Source organism: Pristis pectinata, chromosome 2 (assembly GCF_009764475.1).
Source record: "Pristis pectinata isolate sPriPec2 chromosome 2, sPriPec2.1.pri, whole genome shotgun sequence".
Taxonomy (NCBI): Eukaryota; Metazoa; Chordata; class Chondrichthyes; order Rhinopristiformes; family Pristidae; genus Pristis; species Pristis pectinata.
The window spans coordinates 62,402,326-62,419,724 of NC_067406.1; the positions used below are offsets into that span (position 1 = coordinate 62,402,326).

General features: G+C 40.6%; 1 protein-coding gene across 1 annotated transcript in view; it reads left to right on the forward strand.

The window, feature by feature from the left end:
- The window catches only part of lnx1 (ligand of numb-protein X 1), a 148,154-nt gene that overhangs the window by 104,693 nt on the left and 26,062 nt on the right, over positions 1-17,399 (forward strand). The window contains 3 exon segments of the mRNA XM_052045611.1: positions 539-741; positions 7,700-8,059; positions 11,797-11,925. Coding sequence (XP_051901571.1) covers positions 539-741; positions 7,700-8,059; positions 11,797-11,925 — 692 coding nt within the window.

Below are 17,399 nucleotides of genomic sequence, written 5' to 3' on the forward strand. Positions count from 1 at the left end.
TTCTAATAAAATATTTAAAGATTATTTTTTTAAAAATTCACAAACACTAAAATATGTTTGAATATATTAAAATAACGCCAATTAAATGTAAATTATCTGAAACTTGTCTCTCTCCTTTGCAGCCATTTGAATCCACTGAAATGGTTGGAGTGGATGAACCTGTGTCGGCTAAACGCAGGGTCAGCAGGCAGACTTCTCAGTGTAACTACTGGGAAACTGGAGTAACTGGGTGATCCACCACTGGTCTCTAGAGAGGTCTGATACTGAAGTTGGCAAAACACCAATGGACACTTCTTGATAAAGTTAATCAGTTTATTATTGTCACATGTACCGAGATACAGTTAAGGACACTTGTGAGTCCAGAGCAGTCAATTATGTGGTGATATACTGAGATTTTTATTCAGAACTGCTGGAATTTTTTGGGAAATTCTGAGCCAATGTAATGTGATCAAGTGTGTTGTAGGTCTTATTTGCAATTTAAGATAATAACCTAGATAACACAAGGAAATACTCAATCATATTTGTTTTAAATTTCCAGTATCTCCTAGGTTACATCACCTCATTCCAGATGGTGAAGTTACAACCATAAAGATTGATCGCTCTGATCCATATGTAAGCCTCGGCATCAGCATTGTGGGAGGATGTGAAACTCCGATGGAAAATATTGTCATACAAGACATTTATCGAGATGGTGTCATTGCTAAAGATGGCAGACTTTTACCAGGGGACATGATTCTTGAGGTAGTGCACATTCTGGAATTATTTCAAAATGTGAATTGTATTCTCTGTTTAGGTTATTTGTAACCGTGACCACTAGTCACGGATCAGAATAAGTCCCATTGACCGCTACCCTCTGTCTTCTATGGACAAACTAATTCTGAATCTAAACAGCCAATCTACCGTAGATCCCATGCATCTTAATCTTCTGGATGAGCCTCCCATGAGGGATCTTGTCAAACACCTTGCTAAAATCCACGTATACGACATCCACAGCTCTACCTTCATCAATCCCCCTCGTCGCCTCCTCGAAAAACTCGATCAAGTTAGTAAGACACAACTTGCCCCACACAAAGCAATGCTGTGACTGTCCCTAATTAGGCCATGGTTGCCAAATGCTCATAAATCCTATCCCTAAGAATCCTCTCTAGTGGCTTCCCCTACCACTGATGAGAGACCAGTCTATAGTTTCCAGGAATATCCCTATTTCCCTTCTTGAATAATGGAACAACATTAGCTGGGCTCCAGTGCTCTGGGTCCCTGCATACAGCTAGAGCGGACACACAGAGCTTGGTTAAGGCCCCAGCAATCTCATCTGTTGCATCTCTCAATAACCTGGGACATATCACATCTGGCCCTAGGGACTTATCCACCTTAATGTTCTTCAAGAGACTCAACACTACCTCCTCCTTTATCTCAAAATGCCCCAGCACATTAGCATGCCCCACTCTGATCTTCCAATCCTTCTCTTTGGTAAGTATTGAAGCAAAGTACTCATTTAGGACCTCTCCCACATCCTCCACCTCTAAGCATATGTTCCCTCCTTTATCCTTGAGTGGTCCTACCCTCTCCTGAGTTATTCTCTTATTCTTGATATATGTATAGAATGCCTTAGGATTCTCTTTAATCCTACTCACCAAGGACTTTTCATGGCCCCTCCTGGCTCTCCTAATCCACTTCTTGAGTTCTTTTCTAGCTTCTTTATATTCCTCAAGAGCTCAGCTTGATTTTAGCTTCCTCAACTTTACATATACTTCCTTTTTCTTCTTGACTAAATTCACCACCTCTCTTGACATCCAAGGTTCCCTTACCTTGCCATCCTTTTCCTTCCTTTTTTACTGAGACATACCTGTCCTGTACTCTGTGCAGTTGGTCTTTAAACATCCTCCGCATGTCAGGTGCGGACTTGCCCAAAAACAGCTGTTCCCAATTAACTCTCCCTAGTTCCTGCAATATTCTCGTAATTTGCCCTGCTCCAATTTAATACTCTCCCTCAAGCCCCATATTTATCTATAGCTATCTTAAAACTTAAGGGGTTGTGGTCACTGTTCCCTAACTGTCTCCCAGTGAAAGGTCAGTCACCTGGCATGCTATATTAGGGAAGTCACCCACAACAGCAACCCTGTTGTTTTTACACCTTTCTCTAGTCTGCCTGCATATCTGCTCCTCAATGTCCCAGTGACTACTGGGGAATCTGTAGTATAATGCCATTAGAGTGGTTGCACCTTTTCTTATTTTTGAGTTCAACCCATATAGACTCAGTAGATGAGCCCTCCGTTATGTCCCCTCAGAGTGCAGCTGTAATATTGTCTCTGATTAATAGTGCAACTCCAACCACCCCCCCCACCCCTCTGTCCCTCTTTTACCTCCCTCACTATCTTTTCTAAAACATTGAAACCCTGGAACATTAAGCATCCCGTACTGTCCCTCTCAACCAAGTCTCTGAAATGGCCACAACATCATAGTTCCATGTACTGATCCATGCTCTAAGTTCATCACCTGTACCCCTAATACTCCTAGCATTAAAAGAAACACACTTCATCACTTCCGTCCCATCACGTCTATTACCTTGCTCTTGTCTGTTCCTCCTTACAGACTTGCTGGTCATGACACCTACCTTCCTGTCAATCCCTCCACTTTCTAATCTGGTGCTCTGGTTTCCATCCCCCTGCCAAACTAGTTTAAACCCTCCTGAGTAGCACTAGTGAACCTCCTGATCAGGATAAGATGAGAGATAATATAACTTTGTTAGTCACATGTACATCGAAACACACAGTGAAATGCATCTTTTGCGTAGAGTGTTCTGGGGGCAACCCACAAGTGTCGCCACACATCCGATGCCAACAAAGCATGCCCACAACTTCCTAACCTGTACATCTTTGGAATGTGGGAGGAAATTGGAGCACCCGGAGGAAACCCATGCAGACACGGGGAGAACGTACAAACTCCTTACAGACAGCGGCCGGAATTCCCCTCCAGTTAAGGTGCAATCTGTCCCTCTTGTACAGGTTGCCCCTGCCCTAGAAGAGATTCCAATGATCCAAGAACCTGAAACCCTGCACCAGTTCCTCAGCCAATATGCACTATGACCTCTGGCTGCTCACTCTCTCCCTTGAGAATATTCTGCAACCATTCAGAGACAACCTTGATGCTAGCACGCAAGAGGCAACATGCCATCCTGGTGTCTGTTTTGTGGCAGACAGATTCTCCTGTCTGTCCACCTAACGATTGACTATTGCTCTGCCTGACTTTACCCTTCCCTGCTGAGCCTCAGAGGCTGCCACAGTGCCACTGACCTGGCTGCTGCTGTGCCCTGGTAGGTCATCTACACCCCCCCCCCCCCATCAGTATCCAAAGGGTTATATGTTGCTGAGGGGAATGGCCACAGGGGAATCCTGCACTATTTCCCTGCTCGCTCTACCTTTCCTGGTGGTCACCCAACTATTCCAACGCTCTCCTGATGAGCTGTATTTCAAGCCACTCCTGGACTGGGTATTGCAAGAATTATTCTTTCCATGCTTTTGCATCCAAAACCCTTTATTTTGCAGCAGCAACTATATGAACACAGAAATTTTTGTCCCACATCAATAATTATAGTCAATAACATGATTCTTCTCCACTCGTCATCTATTCCATCTTCCTGCTACTGACCTTAAGTTTCATAGATACTTTGGTTCCAGGGACTAGAATTTTGCTTTGACGACATCTGGAACATGTTCAGCAACAAAATCCTTTGAAATCAAGCTTATGTTCTACCTGTAAACCCATGAGATGATGAATCTGGCTTCCTTTTAGCAAAAGCAGAGAGTAGAAGTTTGGAAGCACGTTGCCTGCAGTTTTACAACCAGATAAATAAGTAGTCAGAAAAGCCTTCTGTAGTGCATGACTGAATTCCTGAAGTGCATTTTCAGTTGGTGAGAATCTCCAGTGCACTTGTTAATGTTTTTAAGCATCAGTTACAGGAGGCTTGGATATTTAATCATGCTCACCCTCCAGTGTCAATAATCCCTGCAATAAAGGTGGCATTAGGCAACAAAGAGTGTTGGCAGAGATCCAATGTGGACAAAAGCATGCTGTGTTAAATATAGACTCTGCTCTTTCATGCCATATGATACTTTGGTGGGCATATTGGCAAGAGATAAGAGGCAAAGAAATTTAAGGGCACGGGTGGAGGACCGGTGAGACGATTATTATCCCCAGACAGAATGTCTACGGCAACTGGGAGGATTTTCTTGAATACACTTAGCAAATTTGCCTTTAGCCATTGAAGTATTTAAAAATTTTCTTGAGAATATGGGTATTGCTAACAAGACCAGAATTTATTGCCCATCTTAATGTCCTCGCAAATATAATGATGAGCCACCTTCTTCAACCACTGCATTGCTATTGGGTAGGGAGTTGCAGGATTCAGACCTAGTGATGCTGAAGCATGGGCAATATACAGTATTTCCAAGTCTAGATGATGTGTGTCTTGGAGGGGAATCCGAGGTGTCCTCATGGATTTGCTGGCTTTGGTCTTGGTGGCAGAGGTTGCAGGTTTGGGAGGCTAGGGAAGTAACTGCGGTGCATTTTGTAATGGTACACACTGCAGTCAGGATGCACTGGTGAAATAGAAAAAGAATGTTTAGCAAGAAGAATGGGCTGCCAATCAAGTGGCCTGTTTTGTTCTGGGTGGTATCAAAAATCTTGAGATAAGGAGCTGCACTCACTTCTGATTTGTGGCTTGAAGCTATGAAAAGGTTTTGGGGTGTTAGGAGGTGAGTCACTTCTGTAGGATACTCAGCTTCTGACCTGCTCTTGTGGCCACAGTATTAGACAGCTGGTTCAGTTGAGTTTGTGGTCAGTGATGTAACCCCATGATGTTAATGATGAGGGACATGGTGAAGGTAATGCCACTGAATGTCAAGGGTAGATGGTTAGATTCTCACTTGTTGGAGATGGTCATTGCAAACAAAAGTTTGTGATGCAAATGATACTTGCCTCTTAACAAATATGCCTGAATGTTGCCAAGATCTTGCTGCATGCAGGCATTGGCTATTTCATTTGCTGAGGAGTTGAAAGGGGAATTGAACATTATGCAATCAATAACAAACATTCACATCTTATGATGGAGGCAAATTCATTGATTAAAGCATCTGAAAATATTGAGCCCAGGGCATTGTCCTGAGGAAGCCCTGCAGTGATGTCTGGATCTGGGCTGTTTCACCTCCAACAACCGCAACCATCTTCCTTTGTGCACGTGTGACTCCAAACATCCAAGTGTTTTCCTTTGGAGGCCCATTGACTTCCATCTTACCAGGGCTCCTTAATGTCACACTTGGTCAATGCTGTTTTGTTATCAAGATCAGTCACTCTTACCTCAGCTTTGGAACTCTGCTCATGGATTGAGGTCTGGAGCCAAGTGATCCTGGCGAAGCCTATAATGGGCAGGTTATTGCTGATTAAGTGTTACTTGATAGACTTGTTGATGGCATCTTTCATCCCTTTGCTAAGAAATTCTAAGCTTATCTCTTGTACATAAACTCTTGTAATGATTTTTCCATTGTTTTACTCCCACTTAGTATATGGTTAGAAGTGATAAGTGCGGAGGATCCCAAGAGAACTACTTATTCTCATGATATAGCTGAGTTTCTATCTTGACATGTTGCAGGCCCAGATAGCTCTGGGTCCTGCCCTATTCCTGCTTGCATGGGCTGCTTTGTTATTCAACTTACATGCTTCCACTAACATCAAAATAGATTAATTAGCTTATCGTTTATCTCATTTGTTATTATGTTTGTTAGTCACTGTTTGCAAATTTGGAGCATTTACCTGAATGATCATGATGAATATACCTCAAAACTAATGAATTTGGCTGTGAAGTTCTTTAGATACCTTGGGAAAGTGAAAACATTAGCATCTGAATTTCTGCTGCACTTACGCTGGTTAGTTGTTGTAACCATGATGCACATCAATAGAATCCCCCAAATTGCCATTTTTCTATATTTTTTACATATTTGAAATTTTTTTCTGATTTCAAGGGCCTAAAGCCAAATCATTGTATTTGTCACTGCTCTGCCTGTTATATCGCAGAGGCCCTCTGAATACCTCATTTCTGGCTCTCTCTAGTCTTTTGTGTTGGGAGAAAGCAATTTAGTAAGTTCCTTGCTATGTTTTGGAACATGGCTGTGGGGAGTTCTGGAATTATTTGATACCATGTGTTCACAGAATACTTCTTCACTTCCCCTCAGTCTGCAAATATTTCCTCATGTGATGCAACTCCAAAATATTGTTTATTATTCCTGCTTTGAAATGAAAAATAGCCGGCCTTATCCTTTACAAGAATGTAAAACATTTCCACTTACTAAATAGTATTGAGAACCTATAAAGTATGGTTTCAGTCTAATAAGCAACCAGTTTACTGAGGATCCAATCAAATAAACACATTTAACTAAATAATATTAGCACTGTACTAAATAGTAATGTAATGCCCTATGCTTGCCATCTGCTATTTCACATTTCTCTCATTTATCTTTAAGCAAATAAATTACATGCAAAAATTTTCTCACTGATGGACTGTAAGCAATTTTGTTGAAACAATATGTTAATAAAACGAAAGACAATTGAAAACCTAAAACCTTACCCACCTTGTTGAAGTAGGTCAGAATGTTTTTAAAGAAACATCCTTTGCAATTGCATTTTAAAAGGGAAAGAAAAGCATAAATTTTATCTGGAATCTGATCAAGACTGAAGAACTGACATTGTTCCCTCACTAAACTTAAAACTGACTACTTTGTGCCTTAACATTCCACAGTAGCAATAGAATTATAATTTGTATTCTTATAAAACACATCCAATCTCAAAGCAACCCTTGAATGATCTTGGAATCTATAATATAGTAAACATATTTATCTAATCTTGCATGAAGCACAAATTTCCTGTAAATGTTCTATAGACCTCTTGCAACAGTTACCTCATCCCATTTTGTTATTCTATGGCAGCATGTGTGGCAGCTTACCACAAACTATGCTGTGGAAAATCTTTTTTTTGCAGTATGTTATTCTAACAGATTTTTACGGTGCTGAATCTTTGGTTGGTGTTGAAGCAACGGTACTCATTGTTGGCTTGGAAGAAAGTTCCCTACGAAGTTAAAGCCATCACTGTGGCAAGAACTTGGGCCATTAGCCAATCATATTAAAGAATTCTCATGACAATGTAGCAAGTTGCAAAAGTACAATTTTTAATCAACTTCTTAAATACTGGATAGTGTGCAACATAAATAATTGAACATGTGATTAAGGTAGAAAGCCCCAAAATATTATATTTTAAGGCTTTTGTACTTTTAAGATCTTCAGAGATTTGAGTGAATTACAACACTTAGAAGTATTTTGGGACAGACGGTTTGCCAAGCAAAATTTATGGTTTTGCATGATGCTTAAAAACTTATTTAGACCTGTTGCAACAAAGTGTAAATGTTTCAGCTTATTTTACAGCAGGGCAACTTGAATACCTGAAATCTGTGCAAGTTCCTTTGATGCATTTGTAGAAGTCACTGGTGATGTACTACTTCACTAATAGCAACTTTATTGTTTCTGCTTTAAACCACCTGTGCAAAGCCACAAAGCTACTGTCCAAGATACTGGTAATTTTGTTGTCATTACTACCGTTATACATAAGTCAACTTCTAAATGGTTTCTGCATTTCTGATTTTTTTCTTGTCCAGGTAAATGGTACTGACTTAAGCAATGTGCCTCATAACTATGCACTGGCAGTATTGAAACAACCTTGTCAGATCTTGTTGCTGAGTGTGCTCCGAGAGCAACTGTATAAATGCAGAAAAAACATTGAAAATAACTGCTCCAGAGATGACAGCTTCCATGTAATTCTCCATAAGAGTGCTGATCAACCCCTGGGAATAAAATTGGTCCGCAGGTCTGATGAATCTGGCGTTTTTATCTTCAGTTTACTTGAAGGTGGTCTTGCTGCCCAAGATGGCCAACTGCAAGTTCATGACAGAATCCTCGCGATCAACGGACACGATCTTCGTCGGGGATCTCCGGAAATTGCAGCGCATTTCATACAGGTTAATTTTCTAACATTTTATTTGTAATTGATTGGATTGACAACTATTATTGGAAAGCTATGGCAACCATTCAGTCATTTCAATACCAGGATGGTTGAGGTGTGAGCTGGGTGGACGGTGTTTTTTTTTGTGGACCTTGGCTGCCATTTACTTCACATTATAACCGGGATTAAACCTAAATTTTATGTTGTTTCCCAAAATCCCTAAGGCGCTACATAAATCCAAGTTCTTCTTTCTTTAATTATGCATGAGGTCCATTGATTATGACAGTCGATAAAATGAATAAATAATGGAGAGGAAATTCTGAGAGTTTCATGGGATCCTGGAAATATTACAGGTGACACCAGAGCAGTATGCAGATGGGAGATTTCTATCCTGAGCAAAAAACTGAAACCTCCTCCATTCCTGAAAAGAGCAGCAGGTGCTTGAAACACTACCACCTGTAACTGTATCAACGCAACACACATCACCCTACTATAGAAATATATTGCCGTTTCTGGGTCCCCACCCAAAAGCACTGTGGGAGTACCATCATCAGAAGGAGGAAGTGGTTGAATAAGGTGGCTCACCACCAGCTTCTCAAAGGAAGTTAGGGATGGGCATTAGATGCTGGCCTCACCAGGGAGGGGTACTCATTGAAAAACAAATTACAAAAATAAATCCATCGCGGCGGAATGATTTAAAGGACCACTTTTTACACTGGACCTTCACTTCTGCTGCAGAAGATTCGGGAGGTTGACTGATGATTAAGGAGGCTGCTGCATTTTACCACAGAGACTCTGAATCAAATTGCACTGCCATTTCTGCATTTACAGCCTCTAACCTTGCTCACCTCTTGTGGCAATTAAGCTGGTATTTTGTCCTGTAAAGCACAATAGTGTGTGTTCCATCTCCATCTTGGGATGGACTCCTTTGATAAGGTGTAGAGGTTAAGGGTAATATGTGAGTGCTGGGTAAGTGGTATCTGCCAGATCACTGCATTAGTAAAGATGAAAAAGAAGAATCTGGTAAGGTTGTGTGCATGGACATATTAGGTGAGTGGTCAGCAGCCATGCAGATAAGTTTATTACTAGGAGGGAATTGGGCATGGCTAATAGTCAGTAGATATTTGCACACCTGGCATATTCGTCACATTCTCACTGTAACCAGGATTATAGCCTGAGTTACCCCAATGTCTATAAGAAGGTGGATCCTCTACTACAGTATGGTGAGCCCTTGTGAGCATAAGTTGATGCCTCTAGTTTATTAATCAAGCCAATGATTGTGCATGACTTTAGCCTGCAAGAGAAAGGGGACCAATTACTGTACTGGAAAAATGAGGAAGAGTAGAACATTGATGAATGCAAAAAGGCAGCTGGAGAAATGGCTGCCTTGCTTCCTCACCTGAGCAGTTTCTCCTGCAGCAATTTCACTTCAAATAACTGCAGGGCTTCTGACTGAGAACTGACTGAGGCTTAGTCTAAATAGACCCATCTTTTAGCTGGCATGGATGCCAAGGGCTGAAAGGCCTCATTTCTGATCCATAAATTTCTAATTCTATGATTAATCCAATGCTGTCAAAAGAGCAGATATATTTTATTCATTGGTCTCCTGTTATCTACCACGTTAGTCATCATCTCAAACTAAAACTATTCTTACATTTTTTGAACACAATTCCCCATTTTTCAAGCCATGTTGACTGTCTAATAATGTAATATTCTAAATGGCTTGTTGCCACACCATTAATAATAGATTCCAGGATATTTCAGCAGTAATTAATTGATCTGAACTATCAGGATCAATTTTACAGCTTAGAATGGATGAATTCACAAGTCAGATTTCATTAGATAATGACTAATTGAAATCTGTAAATTTCTTTATAAATTTAACAACTTGAATTTTTTCATAATCACAGAAACGCACAGCACAGAGACAGACCCTTATGACCCACCTCACCAATGCCGACCATGATGCCTATCCACACTGACATGATTTGCCTGCATTAGGCCTGTATCCCTCTACTCCTTCCCTATCCAAGTACCTGTCCAAATGCCTTTTGAGCATTATAATAGTACCTGCCTCCACTACCTCCTCTGGCAGCTTGTTCCAAATGTCCACCACCCTCTGTGTGCAAAAACCTACCCTTCAGATCTCCTTTAAATTTCTCTCCTCTCATCTTAAACCTGCTCTTTCTAGTTCTAGACTCCCTTACCCTGGGGGAAAAGATTCTGTCTACCCATCTGTGCCCCTCTTAATTTTGTAAACCTCTGTAAGGTCACCCCTCAGCTTCCTACGTTCCAGTGAAAATAAGCTCAGCCTATCCGATCTCTTCTTATAACTACTGCCTTCCATTCCAGCTAACATCCTAGTGAATCTCTTCTGCACTCTCTCTATTGCTATCACATCCCTCCTGTAGTGTGGTGATCAGAACTGTATACAATACACTAAGAGTGATATGACCAATGTTTCGTTCAACTGCAACATGATGTCCCAACTCTTATACTCAGTGCCTCAGCTTATGAAGGCAAGCATACCAAATGCCTTTTTCACTACCCTATCCACCTGTGTTACCACTTTCAGGGAGCAATGGATTTGCAACCCAAGGTCTCTCTCAACGTCAACACACTTAAAGTCCATTCCATTTACTTTATATGTCCTAAAGCATAATTTATGCTGTTTGGCAATACCTTTTAAAAAAAACTTCAGAAATTATTCGGTACAAAAGACAGTTTATAAAATCATATGGCATAGAAACAAGCCATTCTGACTATCCCTGATTAGTCCCTGCCTTTCCAACTGATCATTAATCCTGTCCCTCAGAATTCTTTCCAATAACTTCCCTACTATTGATGTTAGGCTCACAGCTCTGTAATTGCCAGGCTTTTCCTTGCTGCCCTTCTTAAAAAGGGAGACCACATTTGCCGTCTTCTAGTCATCTAGTACCTCACTTGTGGCCAGTGATAATTAAAAAAAAATCACAGCCAGAGCCCCAGCAATGTCTTCCCTTGCCTCCCATAACAACCTGGGATAAATTTCTTCTGGCCCTGGGGATTTATCCACCTTTCAGCCCACTTAGGGATCAACTACCTCTTCTTTACTCATGGCACAAGAATTTTACTTCTCCTTCACTGATTTCCTTTGTGAATACTGATGAAAAGTATTCATTTAGGACCTCACCTGCACCTTATGGCTCCTCGTACAGATTGCCCCCATTGTTTCTAATGAGCTCTGCTCTTTTCCCCCTGGTTATTCTTTTATCCTAATATAAAATGCCTTTAATATTTCATGACTCCCCTATTTCCTGTTAGAAATTTCCTTTCTATTTCCTGTTTATTTCCAGTTCTTGTACTACTGGTTGTTTTCTGTACTGTTATTACTAACCCACTTCAGCTAATTTCTTGTCATTCACTGTAGAATCACCTGATATTCATTTTCTAAACTATTGTTTGAAACAACTTTATCAATTTCAGCTCTGTTAAATGATTTCAGATTTTGCCACAGCAATTCTAGTATTAGGACTGACTTCAAAATGTATTGATAGCACTAAATGTACCTGCAGTAAGAATGGTTATAGAATCACATTATTGCAGTAAAATATATATATAATGTAGAAGGACTGATTTCTTTAATTTTAATATAAATCTGGGGATCGCATATTGCAATGTTCCTAGCTGTCTCTTTTCAGAATTCTGGTGTGGAATGTGTTTTTTAAATACAGATGTTTTTCCATTTGTTTGACCTGTGTTGTCTATCATTAGATAAGTGACGATCGAGTGCATTTTATTGTATCAAGAAGGACAAGGGAACAAACCCCTGATATCTTGCAAGAAAGCAGCTGGAACAGCAACAACCCACCTAGTCCTAATGAAAGAAATCTGCACAACAAGGTACGGATAGGGATGGATTAAAAGGAAGTCGTTTCGATGGGTTAAATTGTCATGTTTTAGCGTGCTAAAATGTCAAATTGAAATTTATTTTGGGTCAATTAGCAATGAATATCACTAATGCATTTAATTCTCATAAAATTGAAGACAAAGTCTTTGGTCTCGAATGATTACAGGTTCTTTTTTTAGTTTAGACACAAAGCATTATTTGTCTGAGTGTAGAGAGAAATTTGCATATTTCAGTATGACATAGGATGAAGCCATTCTGTCTACAGAGTCAATACTGGCTCTCTAAGCAATCCCATTTTCCTCTAATTTTTCCTATAACCTACTCTCAACACTCCCATCACTTTTTTCCCCAGATTGCACCACTCACTATACACTAAGAGCAATTTATGGTGTCCAATTAATCTATCAATAAACCTTTGGGACACAAGAGGAAACCAGAGCAGCCGAAGGAAAACCATGCAGTCACAGGGAGAACATGCAAACTCTACACAGATGGTGCTAGAGGTCAGGATTGAACCCAGGCTGTTGGAGTTGTTTGGCAGCAGCTCTGCTTGCTGTGCCAGTGTTGGAGAGAAACACACACCTGTAAGAGAGCCCACCCTTCCGTTTACATTAATGGTTAGAAAATTAGGATACAGATAAATAATCTTTCCCTTACAGTTTCTCAGGACACCATTCAAATGGGAATAGTACCTTGCAGAGCATAAATAGAAGAACATGTCATTTTATTTAGAAAGAACTTTTAAGAGGAATGCCATGTTTGTAATGTTGTGCCACAAATCCTAAGCATTACAGCACATACTTTGTAAACTAAAATTCAGGACTTGGGACACCAAAATAATGGCTATGTGCAAATCTTCTATAATGAAGTGGCTCTTAGACTAAATATTTCTAAATATTTATCTCATAGTGAACAAGAAGGTCAGTTAAAGCTGATGTCTATCGTAGAAAATTACTTAGAGGTTAGAGTTGCCGGAAGAGTGGCTTAGACAGTGATGTAAAAATGTCAGTGAAGAGTCACTGAGTGTACTCAGATGTATTTGAAGATAAACAATGTCTGCTTTGGGCCTGGGTTTTATCAGCACTTATTCAGCTTTCAATTACGTGTTTATAATTTTTTTTCTTTCACATTTCCACTCATTTAGATTCTTGAGATAAAATGGTTTCTGCTTGATGGAATCTCTATTGAAGTGGTAAATCTTGGAAACTTTTTCTAAAATATTGACAGTCTTTTTAAAATATTATTAATCTGAATGTTAGTCTTGTGGAGATTAGCTTAATTGAGCACCAAATGTTAGCTCAACCATCTTCAAATTAGCCTAAACTGTCCCTACCATCTTTGTCACTAAATCAGAAGATGGTGGGTTAGTGTTGCTTTGTGGCCACGAATACGTTTTCTAGGCTGCCATTTCTGTGCAGTGCTGAGGAGGTCCTGCACTTTTGGCATTCCACCAATCTTGTGATGTTCCAGTGTTCCCAAACTCCCAAGATTAAAAGATACAGACTCAAGAGTCTGCAGATGCTGGAATCTGGAGCAAAAAATGAGCAGCTGGAGGAATTCAGTGGGTCTGGCAGTATCTATGAAGGGAAATAGACCGTTGATGTTTTGGGTTGAAATCCATCATGTGGATTAAAGATTAAAAGATAACCTGTTAAGGAACCAAAATTGTATTTTCTCCATCTGCCATTCCTGTGGTCTTGCTGATATGACTTGATACAGAGTTCTGAATAATTTTGATGTAATCACTAAGAACTTTGGTTGAGTCTGTTCAACTTATTTTGCTGTACTCTTGTTAGAAGACAATATAATTTTCCCGTTAGATTGAAAAATAAATGTATTACTTGGGCCTTTTTGTTTTATTCTTTGGACAGGTCAAACTTTAAACTACTTTCAGAAAATGTTTAAATTCAGAGATAGAAAATCAATAGACAGCCTGTTAGATGTCAGTATATTATTGCAGAGACTGTTACTTCATTTCTGAAATAAATGTCTTTATATCCTGTGAGATGTAAAGAACTTAAGCAATATCTGATGGGAATGGGTCCATATCACTAAACTGTCTCGCCACAATACAACCCAAATTAGTGGATTTAATTGTAAAATGAACAAAGATTTTAATTATGGCAAATTTAAAAAAAAATCATTTGGTTGGTCTGCTGAAGTTGGAATTTTGACCATTTATCACAGTGTAGTAGTTGGAAATTCACCATGCAATTTTTTGATCAGTGCATAAAATTAGATATAAATTGTAAATCTTTGTGCCTGGAGATTGAGAAAGACTGAGGCTTGGGATGATTCAGCAAAAGGAAGACTTTGTTATTTGCTACCCTTCGTTTCTGTGGAGAGGGCTGATTTTGATCAAGATGATTACAAGTCATCCCTCAGCAGATGCCAGAATTGTGTGGCAGCCTGAAATAAAGAACTGAAAATGATGGAAAACAGCAGGCCAGGCAGCATCTCATAGTTATAGAGTACAGCATAGAAACAGGCTCTTAAGCTTAAAGTCCATGCTGACCAAGGTGCCTTCCTGAGCTAGTCCCATTTGCCTGCATTTGGCCCATATCCCTCTAATCCTTTCCTATCCCTGTCCAAATGCCTTTTAAATGTTGTATTTGTACCTGCTTCTACCATGTCCTCTGGCAGCTCGTTGCATATACCCACCACCGTCTGTGTGGAAAACTTGCCCCTCAGGTCCCCTTTAAATCTTTCCCCCCTCACCTTAAACCCTGTGGCCTCTAGTTTTAGACTCTCCTACCCTGTGGAAAAAGAATGTGATCATCCACCTTATCTGTGCCCCTCATGATTTTATAAGCCTCCTGTAAGGTCACCCCTCAGCCTCCTTCACTCCAGGTGAAACAGTCCTATCCTCTCCTTATAACTCACGTCTTCCAGTCCCAGCAACATCCTTGTGAATGTTTTCTGCACCCTCTCTAGCTTAATCACATCCTTCCTATTGTATGGTGACCAGACCTTCACACAATATTCCAGGTGCAGTCTCACCAATGTCCAATACAGCTGTAACAAGTGTCACGAACCAGCAACAAAAGAAACACACTGAGCATGATTCAGTGTTAAAAACTATCTTATTAATCACTACTTATGATAATACGTAAAATAAAAGTAAAAATGTTAGTATGTTAGAATTCAAAAATGTTAAACCTTGAACGTTAACCCCAAAAACTAAACTCTTCGTGTGTGTGTGTGTGTGTGTGTATGTGTGTGACAAAGTCCAAAGTCCAAAACTCCCAGTTCCGGAATGGTTCTTAAAGTTCAGTTCCGCAAGCCATAAGGTGAAACATGAGCAAGGGCTTCTTCAACAACCACCGTTGTCTGAAGATAGGACGTAGACGTAGAGGAATATAGGGAGAGTAAATACAAAATCCAAATGTTCCATGATGGAACCCAAACGACACTTCAGTGTTTACTCGGTAGCGACTTCCTCGCCCCAAAAAGCATCCGAATCGTGGTCGTCCACACACAAATACCTGTTTCCTTCTACAGGTCAGCAACAAAGTGAACTCCACTGGATTACTTCCCACTTCCATACATGGATTTCAGTGGCAGACACAGTTATTGTTTCTCATCCATCGATAGAGAAAACTAGCAGGCTGGTGTCTCTCTCTTTTCTCTCTCTCTCTCTCTCTCTCTCTCTCTCTCTCTCTCTCTCTCCTTCTTCTTCTTCTTCTTCTTCTTCTTCAACAACGTCATTACGTCCTTTATCTTCTATTGACATAAGCACGCCCCACACACACATACACACACACTCTCTGTCTTAAAGGGACTTTCACTGAGTCCGTAACACAAGACTTACTAATTCTTGTACTCAATGCCCCATCCAGTGGAGGCAAGCGTGCCATATGCCTTCTTAATCACCTGTCTCCCTGTGTCACATTTTCAGGGAACTATGTACTTGTACCCCTGGGTCTCTCTTATTTTACAGTGTTCTCCAGGGCCATCATTTACTGTGTAAATCCTGCCCAGGTTTAACTTCCCAAAGTGCATCATTTTGCATTCGTCTGAGTTAAATCCTACCTGCCATTCCTTTGCCCACTTTCCCAGTTGAGCTGGATCCTGTTGTAACCTTAGACACCCTTCTTCACTGTCCACAATGCCACCAATTTTGGTGTCATCTGCAAACTTACTAATCATGCCACCTACATTCTCATCTAAATCGTTAACATATATGACAAACAACAGGGGATCCAGCACCAATCCCTGCGGCACACCACTGCTCACAGACCTGTGGAAAACGAAACAGTTAACATTTCAGGACTGAGACCCTTCTGACTTTCAAGGCTTTGGAGAAAGGTTGCATGAGCTTAACTAGTTGAATAGCTTTATCACAGGCATGATGATGTAAAAGGTCTTCACTTCTGTAATTAATTCAGTGACAGGTGATGCCCCACATTACAGCTGTTCAGGTAATGGAAATTCGCCCTTACAGAATTCACAAATAACTACCCAAAAGTTTGAGATATGGAATAAAATTCACTCTCATGGAATTCATGTGGGGGATAAGAGTAAATAAATAAATATTGAACTTGCATTTTCTGATGCATGCGCAGATGACATGGCTTCACATTCTGGAAACTCGCGATATGACTGTTTCCTAGAAAAGCAACACTTAGCAGTTGTCGTCCTTACTTGCTTTACTTTAATATAAGCGTATTTGCTATTGTGATTCCTTGAGCAGGTAAGAGATAATGATAGGCAGAATCATGGCAGCTTTGTGAGTCCCTCTCTCACTGCTCCACCTCTGTGATCTGCCTATCACTATCTCTCATCTGCAGGCATGAATATTGAATTCTCCCACTTCAGGTAATTCCCCACCCCATTCCCAACAACCCCCCCCCCTCCCCCCCACCATGCTTCTTCTCTTTTTCCCTTTCCTAACCTCTTTCTTGTCCTTTCTCTTCTTACCTTTAACCCATCCCCCGGTGGATCTTCTCTCCCCTCCTCCCCCGCACCTGCCTATCACTATCTCTTGCCTGCATCTACCTATCACCACCCTGTGCCCATCTTGCCTCCCCTCTTTTGTCCACCTATCACTGCTCTGCTTTTCCCTCCTATATATTGAGCTTCCCCTTTTCCTACCTTCAGTCCTGAAGAAGGATCCTGACCCAAAACGTTGACCGCCTGCTTTTCTCCATGGATGCTGCCTGGCCTGTTGAGTTCCTTCGGCATCATCGTGATTTTTCTATTGTGATTACTGGACAGTAACTAGCAGTGGGATCTGGGATATTTCTGTTGATACTCTGATCCAAAAACATTAAAACTAATTGAAGCATATTCTGCTTCCAGCACAGACCATTCACTATCTAAGTGTGAGGCACTCTGCGCTCTATGGCTTGGTGCTGTGCCAAAAGATGCCTTCACTCATTGGTCATCTAAAGCTGTTACCCTGCTCTAAATGTGACATATTCTGTAGCCTGGATAATGCATTAATATAAGACACCATTCTTGATAA